The sequence below is a fragment of the Anser anser genome, assembly GCF_964211835.1.
Source record: "Anser anser genome assembly, chromosome: Z".
In the NCBI taxonomy this organism is placed as follows: Eukaryota; Metazoa; Chordata; class Aves; order Anseriformes; family Anatidae; genus Anser; species Anser anser.
In genome coordinates this window covers 36,970,855-36,986,948 of record NC_139723.1, presented here as the reverse complement: position 1 = coordinate 36,986,948, position 16,094 = coordinate 36,970,855, and the positions used below count along the sequence as shown (strand labels likewise).

Sequence of the window (16,094 nt, the reverse complement as noted above, 5' to 3'; positions counted from 1 at the left end):
AAAACAGCTGCTTTTATCCAACAGTCACTGTGTCTCAGGGATGGGATTTAACAAAGGCCAGTACCTGCCACTGGATGGAGATGCTGATGAAGAAAATGCTTTATCCCCTGAAGCATGTTACGAGTGCAAAATCAATGGCTATTCAAAAAAAGAGAACAGGAAAAAGAGAAGTATTAATGACACGGTACGTACCAAGATAAATAAACACAATAATATACTTCGAAGTATTTTTAGAGATTAAATATTCAAAGCTATCAGTAAGCTGAGGGAGTTTTACTACAGGCCACATTCAATAGCCAAAATCTTCTTTTTCCTGTCCCCACAGTGATTTCTAGACTTGTGTCTTGTCGGTGGGAGTGGTGTGACAGGAAGACATCAGCAGTTATGAACAGCAGAAATTTTTTAAGCCTGTAGAGTCTTCTATAGTCTGAGATGTGGTGTAGTTCCTCAAAATATCTCAAAATCAGGTTTCCTGTAATTACAGAGAGCTACGACAATGGTCATTTCTGCAATCTGTTCTGCTGAAAGGAGGAGTTTGGATAGTGTTGTATGGTCTCAGTCAGCTAAATAGATCTTCTTGCAGATTAAATTGAAGCCTCTGTTCCTGGTTGCTCATAATTGTGGGGGACTAGAGTCCATGACCTAGCTGATACCTACATGACAACCTAGCTTAAGTCCTACATTTGCAAAATTGTTGAGGGTGTTAGACATTACACGATTTTTTTTTTCTTAGTGCCTTTTTAGGCTTATATGGGATGTTCATGAAAGGCAAGCCCTAGTATTTATGCCTAGTATTTATTTTAGACACTTTTTTTTTTGATTTAAACAAGAATATACCTGTACACCTGTTACCTGCATTGTCTGTATGATAGGCTGTTGTCGTATAGCATTAGCTCTGGTCTTGAAATCTGCAGTAATGGGAAACTGACTAGGTGGGGGGAGAAATTTTCCTTCAGTAATGCAAGTGCTGTGTAATGCAAACAGGCAAAATGCAAACTCAAATAAAATGGTGAAGTATGCTGAACACACAAATTACATTGAAGGAATGAGGAAACAAGTTTCCTTTCTAAAAGGATAAAAACTTAAGATGATCGTGAGTACACACTACTTCTCATGACAGTTGCCATCAAAGCCAGTTCTGATATTGATAGAGTTTCTAAAGAAGACAGCAGTTGTGTAACTAACTTCTGCTTTGGAGCTTAAAAACTAAATGTTTGATTTCCCCCCAGACACACACCTCACGCAAATACTGCTTTGTCCTTCCCACCCCACTCCTACTGTTCCAATCTGAATTCTCTGGTCAACCCACCACAGAAATACCGGGATGTTTTTGAAAAACACTTCTTCCATTGCACAGTTAATTTCATATCTTGTTCAGAATTATTATATCTTGTTACTACATTTTTTAGCAGCAAGCTTTCTTGCTGCCTGAGAAGCAAGAGTGGAAGATTTCACATCCATAAAACTACAGGGGGAAAAATAACAATCTCACCACTAACGATGTGTATAGGGTGTGGTATTTAATACTCTTCTGTACTTGCCCCCATCACAATTTTTCCTTATTTTCACCATGTGTTTTTAATTACATTACATAGTAGTACATATACATAATCACATTTGATTGGGATTCCCTCAGAGAGAGAAAAAATCCTTTCCAATATTTGAAAGTGCAAAAGGAATCTTGACAAGTAGGCTAGATAACCGACTTAGGTTTCCTGAAGAAGACTAAGGCCTATGAACCATTCTGTGTATTTTAGGTCGGAGTGCTTTTAAAGCTGTTCTTTGTTAGATGGCTTTTGTAGGAATGCACTCATTCTCAACCTCCCACCCCCAAGTGTGTTCACAGCTCACACCTCATGTGTAGCAGAACTATACTGAAGCTTACATAAAAAAAAACATATGACTGATTTGTCAGAAAAACAATGCCAGGACATTCTTCTGTACTCTTCTCGGTGGTGAAAGTACAATGTAATTGAACATGACATACCAGCCCTTTTTGTAGAATACAAACAATACAGGAGTACTCTCCTTGCTTCAGTTTCCATTTTTATCATCGTACTTCATCACCAAATGCCAAGCCTGTCTTTTTTAGAAGCCAGGATTGATTGAAACAGTTTTATCAGAAGTTTAGGGAGTTCTTATGCAGTACTGTGTCAAGACTCCTGTTCTGGTTCTGTAATGTTCCACGCTCACGTTGATCATAAGAACAAGATTGTGCCTCATTTACAGTCTTCACTGCAGTACTAAATATATGTCTCTTCTTTACATGGGCTTTTTGCAAGCATGAAGTTAAACAGATTCTGAAAAGAGACTGAAATCTGAGCCCTCTCTATAGACTTGATGCTGTAACTTTAATTATCCTGTTAAGCCTGTGAGAGAAGCCCTTAAGATTTACAGGGTGTATTATATGGAACCAAGCAGTTCTCCCAGCTGGAAAGGATTTACAATGGCTTCTTTAACCACTAGAGTTTGAGAAATGCAGAAACTGTTACTAATCACTTACTCTTCTGTCAATGCAAGTGAATATCTGTTTCTCTCCTGCTCTAAACATCCTTTCCTCCTTTACTTCAGATTGAGCAGATTAGCTTGGAAAGTCTAGACATGGATAGTCCTTTGAAGATGAGAGTCAACATTTCCAGGCTTGACAACAAGGAGCACATCCTAGAACTCATGCCAGCCATTGAGCCTCTTACCAACCACGTGCGCTACATCATCTCACATGGCAACGATGATGGCATCTTTCAAATCCATCAGAGGGATGGACTCAGTTATTTGCACACAGCTAAGAAAAAGTCAGTGCCTGGAACGTACACACTGGAAATCACTAGCATTCCTCTATATAAGAAAAAGGAGTTAAAGAAACTGGAAGACAGCAATGAGGACAACTACCTCCTAGGAGAGCTTGGGGAAGCTCTCAGAATGAGGCTGTGGCTAGAACTCTACTAGCCATCTTCCAGGCTGAGTCCAGTTCTTCAGTCACTTCTGTTCACCTATTTACCCACCTGAACATATCTGCTTTTCAAAGGCTTTGAAACAGTCACTGACTTTTGGGGGAGGAAGGGAGAAGGGAAGACTTCTTTCTCTCCATCCTGCTGAGACTGCAGAACCACCCTTGCAGGAGGGGTAACTTGTGGGAATCATGGTTACTGTATCTTTTATATAACCTCAATTTAAAAATATATTAAAAAGCTAAAGTTCAAGAGATCATCATATGGCACTAAATGGCACAAAAAATGTGAGCTATTTTTTTTTCCTGTTAGCAGTCTGTAACACTTTGGGTATTTTGCTATAGTTCCTAATTAAAAAAAATATAGATGTTTATTTATTTTTAATGCAGTAATATATGGAGAGAATAACAAATTATGTAAACAAAAAGGGAAACATGCTTGTTTTTCTTTAGATTTATAAATTTGAACTATAACATTTTAGAGGTACTTTCTTTTTTTTTTTTTTTAAAAAAAAAAAAAAGATTTGAAAAATGTTTCCTTTTGTACTTGTGCCAGTCATCCAGATAGTATATAAGCAATTTTTAAATTTATCAGAGTAGAAAGAGCACTGTGATACATCTTCTGGCTATTCTAAAGTGCTCTAGTGAAACTTGAGTATTCAAAAAAATAAAGTCTTGAAGGACAAGAATTGCAATACTAGTCTCAGCAAAGATCATATTTCACAGCAGGTCAATAGGATTGTATTCTGAATCAACCACATCAAATAAAGTAAGAGGCACAACCACTGTAGCAAAATACCTTGACTGCTTTTAATACCATTAGAATTGCAGAACCAAACTGTACTGTACTTCCTTTCAATAACCTCAAGGAACCACACATGCTACCACACCTCATTCTCAGAAAGGGTGCTCTACATACTTGCATTACTGTAGGCAGCTGAAGAAAATGTCACTCTGAAGGGGACACATGATGTTTCATGCTGTTTGGTGCTGGCTTGAATTAATGGTACATTTAGTAAAAATTGAGAGCTGTATCAGGACTGCCATATGTGCAAACTAATTATGCAGTGCAGACAAGGAAAATGTGTATTTGAAATCCATTTTTAGAAGTTTCATTAATACTGTAGTTATACACCGTACGCCTCATTTTATCATAGCTTATTTTGTAAGAACGATGTGTGTACAATGAGTTGACATTTAGTTTACTTTAGTAATTTTTTTTTAATGTTGTACCATTATGTGTTAAGTGTATGTCTCAATGGTGCTTTTTTTGACAGCTGGTGCCTGTAACTAGTCATGTAACAGAATCTCAGATGTGAAAATAGCCAAAGCACATGCTGACTCCAGGATTGTTTCAGTCGCCTATCAGCGCTGACCAAAGATTAGTATCAAGTTATACTCAGTGGTTTTTCTTTACTTTTGTTCTTATGGGGATTTTTGAAAAAAGAAACATTGTACATTTTTATTAAAATGTTTTTAAGAAAAAAAGTTTTGTTTGTAGGTCTGTATAAGTATGACAACACTTCTTGCAATAAAGCTTATTTTCGGGTAGTTTTTTTTTTCTGAAATGTCTGTATTCTTTACAGTAAATAAGCATGCAATTATAAACTTGAAGGATTTCAGAGACAGAAAAAGGAGGTGGTATGGAGCAAGGGCTTCTTCACTTACAAATAAGGTTATACAGCATTTGCTGAATAAGTTTATCAGCACAGAACCTAAACAGCAATTAAACTGTCCTTAGGCAATTAGAACTCTGCATCAATTACCTCAAAAACAGTTATTATGCATTATGTTCTGTGAGGCCAGTCTTGAAAAAGATTACACATACCCATGTAATGAGGGTTGTAGGACCATCACAATTTAAGTCTGACAATAGAGCTCTAAAAAACTTCCAGTACATTTAAGAGTGTAAAAACCACCATCCTACCTGAATACTGAAGAATATGTTAAGATCATCAGTGGAGGTACTTTTGCTTGTTGGCAGTCCTTTCTTTGAATGCCCTTAATTAGGTACACAGTCAAGCTGAAAAAAATGCAAAAATGTTTTTTTTTTTATTCAAGTATTCAAGGTTTCCACAAAGACCTCTCTAAGAAATCTACACTGTCTTTTTATTCCATTCTGGATTAAACTGGTGATCATTTTTAAGTAATAGCCAATACTGAATGTATGATTTTGTCATAGCAGTAATAGCCAGAGAAAGGGAAATCAGAAACATTGGATTAAACATTGAATCAAGATGTGCAATGTCCTGTTTTAGATGTTTAGGCTCCTCAGTTTCTGAAGTTACAGACAAATAGAATAATAATACTTAAACATTCTACACCAGCAAAATTAGCCCTATGTATGTCATTGCTGCTCTTCTGGAGAAGGGGCATTTCACAAGGTAATGGCATTAAAAGACGAGTTGCCGGCTTAAGGTTCTAATTTTAGGATGCAGTAGCAACAAGTGTCCCTAGTATATGGGATTTTTTTTCAACATAGAATTGCTCTTCCCAGGGTTTCAAAGATCCAGGCTAACAAACTTTTCCTGCCACCTTATTGTCCTTTTCTGACACTCCAAATAGTATGTTTTTTAAGGAATCATACACTTGAATTTCACTCCAGAAAGAAAATTAGCAGGAATTATGGCATTTTAATTATTCTCATAATTACTGAGTTATTTGGTGTTCCTTGAAGGTGTGTATTTATTCAGATTCATTTGACATCAGCTGTTGTCATGCAAGTTTTATTGATTCAGAGCTGCTTTTGGGTAAAATAACTGAAGTCTACAGAAATAAAAAGCCCTTCAGAAGTCCGACAAATATCCAGCACAGCACTGACTTGACTTAACAACTCCAACAGCTAGTTTCCAAGAAGGCTACTATTTGTCCAAATGGGAGCTTTCCAGGAAACACTTACTGCAAGAAAAGCCATCAGACAGAACCCAGTAGAGTATTACCCTCTGCTGCCAACTCTGAAACAAGGAGAGAAAATAGAAACACTCTTACTAATGACTCCTCTGAGGCTACAAGTTTTGGAGGATTTCACTGTTAAACAGACTTACTTGCATGTGCTATGAGCACAGCACATTTAAAGAGCCAAGCACAGGCATTACATCCTTTTTTTCTAAACAAGAACTTTCCATCAGATACATCCATGTTCACTGATCAGTTAACAAAGTATGAAAAAGCCTTACATGTTTACTAGAAAGGCAGTATTACCTGCTACCACTTTAAAACGCACAAGACAGCTATGCACAGTAGCCAGAGAAAAGTTGTCCCTTTCCTCCCCTCAACATCAAATCCATGTGGAAAAAAAAAAAGAAAAGCTGAAGCAAAAAAAAAAAAAAACAGAACCATTTCCCCCCCAAACAGCCTGTCATAGTAGATACTTCTATACCTATTTCTCCAAAGTACTCTACACATTAGCCCTTTCATTTCTAAATATTAAATGAGAAAGCTGATTACACATGCAAAGAAAGACTAGTGCTTGAAAAAGCTACAAAAAGAAAAATACCACCAACATTTTGTTAACAGTAACACAGAAATTATCTTGCTATTTAAGAGACGGTGCAGTATAAATCTCTCGGCAATTTGATGCCAAGATTGTAGACAGTACAGGTAACACCTAGGCCAGGCCTAGGCAGCAGAGACTGAAGCACTAGGGTTTAGTTTCTCAAGCAAGTTACTAGTGTCATGTTTCAACACAGACTTTTTCCACAGACTCTCATTTTATTCCCTTCCCCTGTTAAAGAAGAAAACAGGTGAGCTAATACGTTTCAAAGCTACTAGTACCTTTCACCCCTGTGCTTACAGTAATTTGACGATTTTTCCATTTGCCACCATGAAATACACCTCTTATTATGATACTTCCTCATTACAATTGTTTAAAAATGTGTATATATACATATAAATAATTTTAGCTAATACTATTTTTTTGAGGAAAGTCTTTTGGTTCTTTCCAGCCTTACTGCAAGGAATCAGCTCCTCAGCTCTAGGTCTAGGCATAGACTTTCCTCGCCTGTCAGCACTAAAGCTCAGCACTGCTAACTCTCTACAGAATGCTACCAGACCCATCAAAGAATGCATGCTGCTGCCTCTTCCATCTCCAGATGCTCCACAGTGTTTGACTTCTTTGTATGTGTCAAAGTGTGTAAGAATTGTACACAGCCTTTTTTAGGGCTTCTCCTCTCTCCTCAAGCATGGCTGTAGTTCAGTGACCAGGCTGGCACTGCTGGGGGTATTGCTGAGTTTAAGCATCCAGTGGTTATTTCAGAGTGCTCCATGCTCTTTCTTCATAGCCACACCTCTTAATGTAGCCAACAGCAATGCCTCGGCAATTCAAACACCCAGTATTTCATGCTCCTTCTCTGAAAGGACAAACCTGTAGCAGTTTTTCATTGCCCAGGTTTTTAAATTAGCATTTTTTTTAAATATATATATATATATATTTAAAAAAATATATTTTATATTTAAATATATATATATATATTTTTTTTCTTTATTCTTTTCTACAGGGTTTTATTAGACTCACTTAGAATCAACAGTTTAACTTTGGTGCAATGAATGTGGCTTGCAGACTGACAGCTGAAGAACCTGCCTTTGTGCTAAGCCCACAGAAGACCTTGGGACTGGCAATGTACTGCAAAACCAAATACAGCAAAAAATCTCACTGCCCCAGGTGTGTTTCTTAATTCTTTCCATAAATTATACATGAAGGCTAAGCACCTAAACTAACTAATGCTGCAAACCAGACATTTTAAATCCAAGAAAAGGGTTAGATTTATGAAATCTACTCTGAGAGGCCAAAGCTTTGCAATGCTGTATTCGTACTTTTTAAAGCAGGAGAGAAGGAAAACAGGAACAAGCAAAAGCAAAAGATTTCACATCTAGAATAAAATTCTAGTCCCTATCATGACGGTTTATGTGTTTGACACCAAATTGCTACAGCAGAGAGAGAATATATATTCTTTGTTTCCATAACTTTACAGAACAGTCTCTCCACTCTGATAAAGAAGGTGATCTCTCACCCGCCCCCATTAAGCTTATTCCAGGAATGCCAACCAGTTTGTCAGCAGGGGTGACTGCAGAAATGTTTAAACTGTGTGTTTGGACATTGCTTCAGTGTGAGCAGGCTCTCCTTGCTGCCTGGGCTTGTCAAGAATGAGGTGTTTCTACCCGTGGCCAAAACCAGATCTTGAGACACAACCAACTCCAGCAGAAACTGCTGGTGGTGTGCCATCACGTAGAAGACTCCAAAAGTACTGGTCACCCAAACAGGGATTTTGAGGTTTATAATTCTGAACTCCAAGGCCAAAGCAGAAGCTCAGCAGTACTGTCATGCACAAAAATTTATCTACGTCATATTATAGTATATCCTAAACAGAAATACCCCGAGCTAGCTCAAATCTAGCTAACACTACTAGCCAGTCCTACAAAATGACACCACAAAGAACTTGCGAAAAAGTGATAGTGTGAACATTACACATATTGAATGAGAACCAGAGGCCTCTTCCTCAAGGGTCTGAACCCCAGCCAGTCATACGAATAGCAACTGGATATGATGAAGCATTAAAACAGGGAAAAATATATAAGTCTCTACCAATTTAAGAAACATTATCCACTTATTTAAAACTTTAACCATTCTCACTGTTTTACCAGCAGGAGTATTGAAACACAGGAAAAGAGAAAACTGTCAAAGCCCAGAAAAGAAAACTGCTACATAAGAACAATAAGTTCCTGCTGTATCTGCACCAGAAAAATAAATAAATAAAAATAAAAATAAAAATAAAAATAAAAATAAAAATAAAAATAAAAATAAAAATAAAAATAAAAATAAAAATAAAAATAAAAATAAAAATAAAAATAAAAATAAAAATAAAAATAAAAATAAAATAAAAGGAACAGCACTGTGTGTTTATGGTGCAGCATACATTTTAAAGTCCTACACCTAAATGAGATTCTTGATTTTACTGTCCTGGTTTGGACTAGGATAGAGTTAATTTTCCGCATAGCAGCTGGTTCGGTGCTGTGTTTTGGATTTAGGATGAGCATAATGTTGATTATACACTGACGTTTTACTTGCTGCCAAGCAGTGCTGGCACAGAGCCAAGGACTTTTCAGCTCCTCACACTGCCCTGCCAACGAGGAGGCTGGGGATGCACCAGGAGCTCGGAGGGGACACAGCCAGCACAGCTGGCCCAGACTGTCCAGAGGAATATCCTATACCATGTGGTGTCACACTGGACAATGTATGGGGTGGCTGGCTGGAGTCAGGTGGAATACTGCTCAGGGACAGGCTGGGCATCAGTCAGCATGTGTTGAGCAATTGCACTGTGCATCACTTGTTTCACACATACTATTACTAGTATCATTATTACTATTTCTTATCCTTTTCTGCCTTATTAAACTGTTTTTATCCCAACCCACAAACTTTTACTTTTTTTTCCTGATTCTCTCCCTGATCCCACTGGAGGGTAGGAGGTGTGAGCTATGTGGTGCTGAGCTGCCTGCTGGGTTAAACCACAATACTTAAATTAAATCTGAAAAACTTCTATTAAGTTTCCATTAACTGTAACAGATCATCTCTCTTTATGCTGGTTGTATGGCATTACTGCAGTTTTATCTGATATTGGTGTTTTATCTGGTAATTTTATATTTTATCCCACAGCATTTCGTGTCCACTGCAAACTCAACAAAATAGTGTGAGTTTCCAATAACTATTCAACAGAATTGACCAAGGGCAAGGCTACCAAGAAGCTGCCAAAAAAAAAAAAAAATCCAAAACAAAAAAAAGAATATGTGTATACATATAGCCACACAGACGTGCTGTCAACCACATCAACTGCAGTGAAGAGAACTAACGAATTACTTTCTCTGCTAGGCAAGAATTCCAGAAAGGTTTTGATTTTTAGGTCAGATCACTTAACTGACATCTGAATACCCGACATGTGTTCTCAAGGCCTGGGCTCTGTTTTGAAACCAAGGAGTATATATGCTTTCAAGAAGAAAACATCCAAACCCCAGTATATTTCTTTAGCAAAAATAATGCACTATATATCCAGGCGATGCAAATACAAGGACCTAAACCTCAGTCTCTGAATTCCCTAAAATAATAGCCATAGCTCTAGGTCTCACTGTTCCTTGTGTGGAGACAGCTTAGGGAAGTTCACTGATATTCTCTCTGCCCTATGCTCTTAAAGCTCTATTCATCTCTGAGAAGGTAAAAAAGGAAGAGGAAAAAAATCAAATAACTACCAACCTATGCTATAATTTTCAACTGTGTATTAAATTTTTTGAGAAACATTAGTTTTAAGATAAAAATCACCACACTTATCAACCACATTACCAAAACTCACCAGTTTCATTGCTGTCCTGGCTGTTCAAGAAAAACCACCTAGCAGAAAGCTCAAAGTATGCAAGAAACAACTGATTAAGAAGTTGCTAGTTCAAAAGAAACCCTGCAAAGTAGTCTGCCCCTGAGCTTTAAAGATAATTGCACTGTTCTCCTCCATTTATATAACATTTCTGGAAGTCATCAATTCTTAAAAAAATCTGAAAAAAAAAAAAAAGCAATTATGAGCATCTGAGATAGGAAAGAAAAATGAATTTGAACAGTATGTCTTACACAAGACATGCACAAATGAGCTATGGATGGAGATACCTGTAACCATTTAAGGTTAACATCAGTGCAGAAAAGTTGTTTAGTACAACTACAACACATCTGGTATGCTACAATGAGATAGAAAGTTTACATCACCGTTTTTGCATACATTTTCACTTGGGTGCGTGCGCAATTAACCTATGATTGCTTCGTGCAAGTTTCAGGGTCTAGAAACCCATAAACAATAACACATAGGAAACAATCATTCAAAACAATCATTCAAAACAAAACAATCATTCAAATACCTCTGATGGAGATCATTCCAGAGATTGCAATTAGCTGAACTGGCTTATTTACTGGAACATAAAATACAACATGAAGAAAAAGCTGCACAGACAGCTTGATGGTCTTCACAACTTTGTTTATAAATCTGTGCTTAAAGGAAAGCAGACATTAGTCTTTGCAAGACTAATATTGTGGAAGAGAGAAGAATCTCTCTTCCACTACACCCAAATCCCAGGAGAAGAAGATGATCTGAATCCTTTTTTAACTGTTACTTCTCCACTCAGCCTCCCCAGCATATTCTCTAAAATAATTAATTTGCATATGTGCTCTGCATGAACTTACAATTCCACAGCCTCAGAATTATTTTCTCCATTAAGTTATACAATGACTGCATAATGTATTCGTTCCATATCACATCCCTTTCCCTTTGTTTTATCAGGACATAATATACAACCTCAAAAAAAAAAAAAAAAAAGGTCTGGTTTCTCCCATGCCCTGTGCCCTTCCACAGCAAAACACTTATGTGTAGCATGGTGAACGAGGATTCATCAATTATTCGTTGTCTTTTCCAATACAAGAGCAGAGGCGCAAAGAAATCTGTCAGCTTCGAGAGACAGCTATTTCTCTTTCCAGGTAGTTATCTGCTGAGTAAAGGACAAAATTGTAGAACTACTCACAACACGATAGTGTGGTTTCTGAAAAGTCCAAGGTGCCGTCCAAAGAAGATGCTTATATTAATGGAATATAAATCAGATGGAATATATGAAAACCACAAAAAGATGCATCTATCTCAGGAAGCTGCCAAGATGAGAAATTTTCAAGATTACTAAGAGCATTATGGAGAAGTTTTATTGGATGAATGCCCTCCAAAACTTTTTCAAACACATAATATTAGTTTGCTAGTGCAGTCATTGATACTCTGTTGTGGTGGTTTTACCCTGCTGGGCAGCTAAACTCCACCACGTTGCTCTTTTCCTTCCCCTCCTCCAAGGAAGAGGGGGAAAAAATATGATGATATGCTCCAACACGGGTCACCCCATGGGTGGCAGCTCCTCCATTGAATTTGAGGCTTGTTTTAAATGCACCACAGTCAGAACATTAACACCTGAACAAAGCTGAAACCATAACAAAAAAACAAAGTGTTTGTCTTCCCAAGAAACCATTACGCATGACGAGCCCTGCTTTGCTGGAAGTGGCCTAACACCTGCCTGCCAATGGGAAGTAGCAAATGAATTCCTTGTTTTGCTTTGCTTGTGCAGGTGGCTTTTGTTTTACCTAGTAAACTGTATCTCAAGCCGTGAGTTCTCACACTTTCACGTTCCTGATTCCCTCATCCCGCTGAGGGAGGTGAGCAAGTGGCTTCATTGTGCTGAGTTGCCTGCCAGGGTTAAACCACAGCAAGTAGATAGCAACAACTCCCACCCTGCCAGTTATTTCAGATAGTTTCTAACCTTAGGTGCATTAACAGCATCAGCCTTGTGCACTGAGCAGCTCAATATTTTTTTTTTTCTTTCTGTAAAAATAATGCTTTCTGTCATCTGTTTTGAATTGATTCCCTCTAAAATTTCCATGCATGTCCCTATCTCTCAGTATTTTCTTTACAATTAAAGTAATAACTGGGGTTTATAACATCTATACCTACTTCAACTTATGGAGTCATCCTGACATTGGAGGGTTAATAAAGGTATTATTTTAGCATTTACCAGCTTGTATGCATCACTCCTGGCATGAGCTTTTATTGCTTTCATATTTTTATACAAGCAGTGATGAGAACAGAGCATAATTACAACAGTGCCATTTCTACCACAACAATGAAGCCCCTGTCAGCATTTCCCAAATAAAAGCCTATACTCAGTCTTGTTACACAGCTGTATTAATGCTCCAAACTGAGTTTATAAGGCTGATGTAGGAGAGTATATGCTTCTTTCCCTTTTCACTTCCAAAGGTATATTAGTTCATCAAATGTCTATTGATTAAGAACAAAAGTAAATTAGTTGACTTATGAATGATGCACTCAGACATGGGTCAATTTGAAAAGAAAACAAACTGGATAACACAATGAATCCAACTCCCTTTTCAAAAAAAAGTTTTAGAAAAAGTATTTTTTTAAATGGCCACGAGGACTCTACTTTTGGATTAATGAACACTTTCTCCATTTATATTCCAAAATAATCTTGAATACTGGACCTAATATAAATGCACAACCATCTACACATTTAATAATGCATACTACTTAAAGATTTAAAGGAATTGAATTGAATTAGATCTAAAATGAGTTTTATTCCAATAGTTTAAGTTTTTTATTTCCAATAGTTTTAAGTCATCAAATGAAAATGAAAGATAGAAAAATTAGAAGACCTGATGTTTGCTGGCTGAGAGGCTGAAAAGTCATAATTAAAAATCAAGTTTCAGCTTGAAATGCTCATCCATCAGTAGATTTATTGATCAGTGCATAACCCACACAGCTTAGAAAAGCCAAATTAAAAACAAACAAACAAAAAAAAACTACAGTATTTTTAAGGCTAAGTGTACTACTGAGACACCTCAGCTTTATGTCTCTCACTCTTGATCAATAAGACCAACATCACTAGGCGGCGTAGTCAACAACAGCCCCATCACTGGGGAGTGCAATGTATTGTTCAACATGCCTCTGAAGTGTGTAGGAAAGCACTTTTCTGTATCATTCAGTGAATTGTTAAGACACATAATACACAATATTTTAAGCCTCTGGTTTCCGTATGCCTAAAATCCAAGGAAATCCTTACACTGTATTCTATTGTTACACTGATAAAAGTACATAGAGATGGTCAAAAATAGCTGCTCTTGAATCAGAGCCGAGCTCCACTAGGATTGCTCATAATGCAGTCCATCTACTAAATATTAATCCATGGAAAATACCAAGTATACCAGGCAAGCTGTTAATTACATGGATTGAAATTCCTTTTCCTGTTTACCACGGGATGCAAAGAAACATTGTTCCTAAGCATCCCACATAAAAATAATATCCATTCAATCTCAATACAGCTGTTTTTTGGCTAAACAGTAGCTGTCTGGGAATCAATTTTAAAGCTAGGATGAAAGCATAAAAAGAGTGTTTGAAAGGAAAATTCATTGTTATAAATAATTTCTTAACTGGTGAGAACACAGATGAAAATTTTAAAAATGTGCCCACTTCAAAATACAAGAGTTTTTGGAATATGGAGATAACCACATATGAGTCTTGTTTCCTTCTCAATGAAAGGAACCCACCACTTTTTTGGTCTAGCCTTCTCTCCTGAGAAGAGCAGCAACACTTGCTTCACACAACATCGAACAGAATGTGTGAGCACTACTCACAGTCAGATTATTTATGTGAATCCAACATGCTGTAAGGCATTTCAGTGTCTTCCCTTCCTCTCCTCTCCTTTTCAAATGGACTAAACAGGCTCTTGTGTATTTGTGTTTGTATTTAACATCCTATCTACCCATGTATGTTCTCCAACTTCTTTCAGTGAAATAAAGACTAAACTACACTTCATCAGGACACATGCTCTTAGGAAAGCACAGTCCAGAGGAAACATCCAAGAAAAACAAACCACAGTAACCAGTGCTTGAATTGAGCACAACCAAAGCAAATAATTGAAAAGCTCTTGTTCCCATAAAGTTACATTAAAAACCCACCAAAATATTGCTGCTTGCAAGACAAAAGCCAGTAAAAGTGAACATGAAATGGACCTCAAACATGTATATAACTTGGTATGGTTAATACCAAAAAGAAAAACTATCCCCAAACCAGTCTTTTGTAGAAAGCAGCACTTTTTAAAACAATGTTTCTGAGGTTTCAAGACTGACATTCACAGAAAAGGAGGTCATACCTATTTGCCCACAGAACATGAAAAAAGGGGCAGTCACAGTGTCAGGTTGACCTTTTCTATTGTTCAGATAACACTTTCCTAAATTAATAAAATAGAAATATCTTCTAGGCATGAGAAAGAAACATTCTTAATACTTGCAGTCTCTTATCACTCTTCAGACTAACAACAGCATCAGTTAATATAATCTACACTTTTGTGTAATATCCATCAGCTTGTTAGGAAACCAACCGGTTAGTTTTGATACCTAGTTAGCCACTCATTATTTATTTATTTTTTTTAATATTTCACGTTCACTTATCAATTAAAAAAAAAAAATTTTTCCCAATTTCCTAGTGTCAGGACATTTCCCAGATTTTCCTCCATAATAGCCACAAGTCTCCTCTCCAAAAGTAGTACAACCATCACCAAATCTCATAAATACAGAGACTTCACCATATGCTCCTTTGGTGACATATCAAAGAACTATGCATTCATTCACAGAACGCAGTCTACCTCAAACAAGCATGCAAGAAGGAAAGCTGATTATGAAAGCAACCAAAACCAAATATTTTCAAGTGACCAAGATTCTCATAGAAAACAAGATGTGTTAAAAAGCAAGAGGAAGCACACTCCAGAATATCGGCCACATAAGATGTCATATTCACAACAGCACTTTCAATGATGCAAGGAGCACCGAGCATTCCATAACTAAATGGTTAATTATGAAGAAATAAAGAAAAACAACAACAACAACAAAAAAAAGACAAAAAAGGCAAAGAAAAAACAGCAAAATACATTAAGCACTGCCCTAGTATATTGTGCTTCTTCAAAAATAATTAGCATGCACAGAGGGTATTTATTCCCTTCACACATTAGCTCTGACAGAAAATGGAAATAACAAGAAAAATGATTCAAAACATAAAGCTCCATTACTAAGTTTCTTCCCTCACATGCACTCCCATTTGGATAAGACTCCACATCTACACATAGAGGTAGTCTAGAACTCTTCTCAAATGCCTTTTTATGCCCACTTATCTTTCCACACAACACTTCAATTTCTCCAAAAGAGTAGAAGAAAAAAATGACAAAATAAGGGGACAAAGTCGTGGTCCTCATCCTCTTCACAAATGCAAGAATTTATTGTTTTGATCTGCACTCATTTATTTATGCCAGTTGAATTTTACGTTGCATTTATTTTCTATATCTACCCCACTTTTTTTTTCATTAACCTTTGACTTCACAATTCTCACACACAAAACACATTCATCTTTCTAATCCCTGCTCTACCTTTCATTCTGAGGTGATTCTAATGTGCCTGTTACTGGTTTCCATTTAGATTCCCATACTCTTAAAATTCCCTGTCATCTTTGCAGTTACCTAAAACAATTCTAGCCAAAGCCTACAATGTCTACAAAGCCCACAAAGTAGAACTCAGAACCATAGGATC

The 16,094-nt window shown here is 36.9% G+C and overlaps 1 protein-coding gene across 2 annotated transcripts in view; it reads left to right on the top strand.

Annotated features, from left to right (window-relative positions):
* FBN2 (fibrillin 2) overlaps positions 1–4,498 on the top strand; it is a 191,639-nt gene extending 187,141 nt beyond the window's left edge. For both annotated transcript variants that reach the window (XM_083819186.1, XM_083819185.1), the window contains 2 exons: positions 25–184; positions 2,572–4,498. In XM_083819186.1, coding sequence (XP_083675312.1) covers positions 25–184; positions 2,572–2,946 — 535 coding nt within the window. In that variant the 3' untranslated portion in view covers positions 2,947–4,498. The remainder of the gene's footprint in view (positions 1–24; positions 185–2,571) is intronic.
* The last annotated feature ends 11,596 nt before the right edge of the window (positions 4,499–16,094 follow it).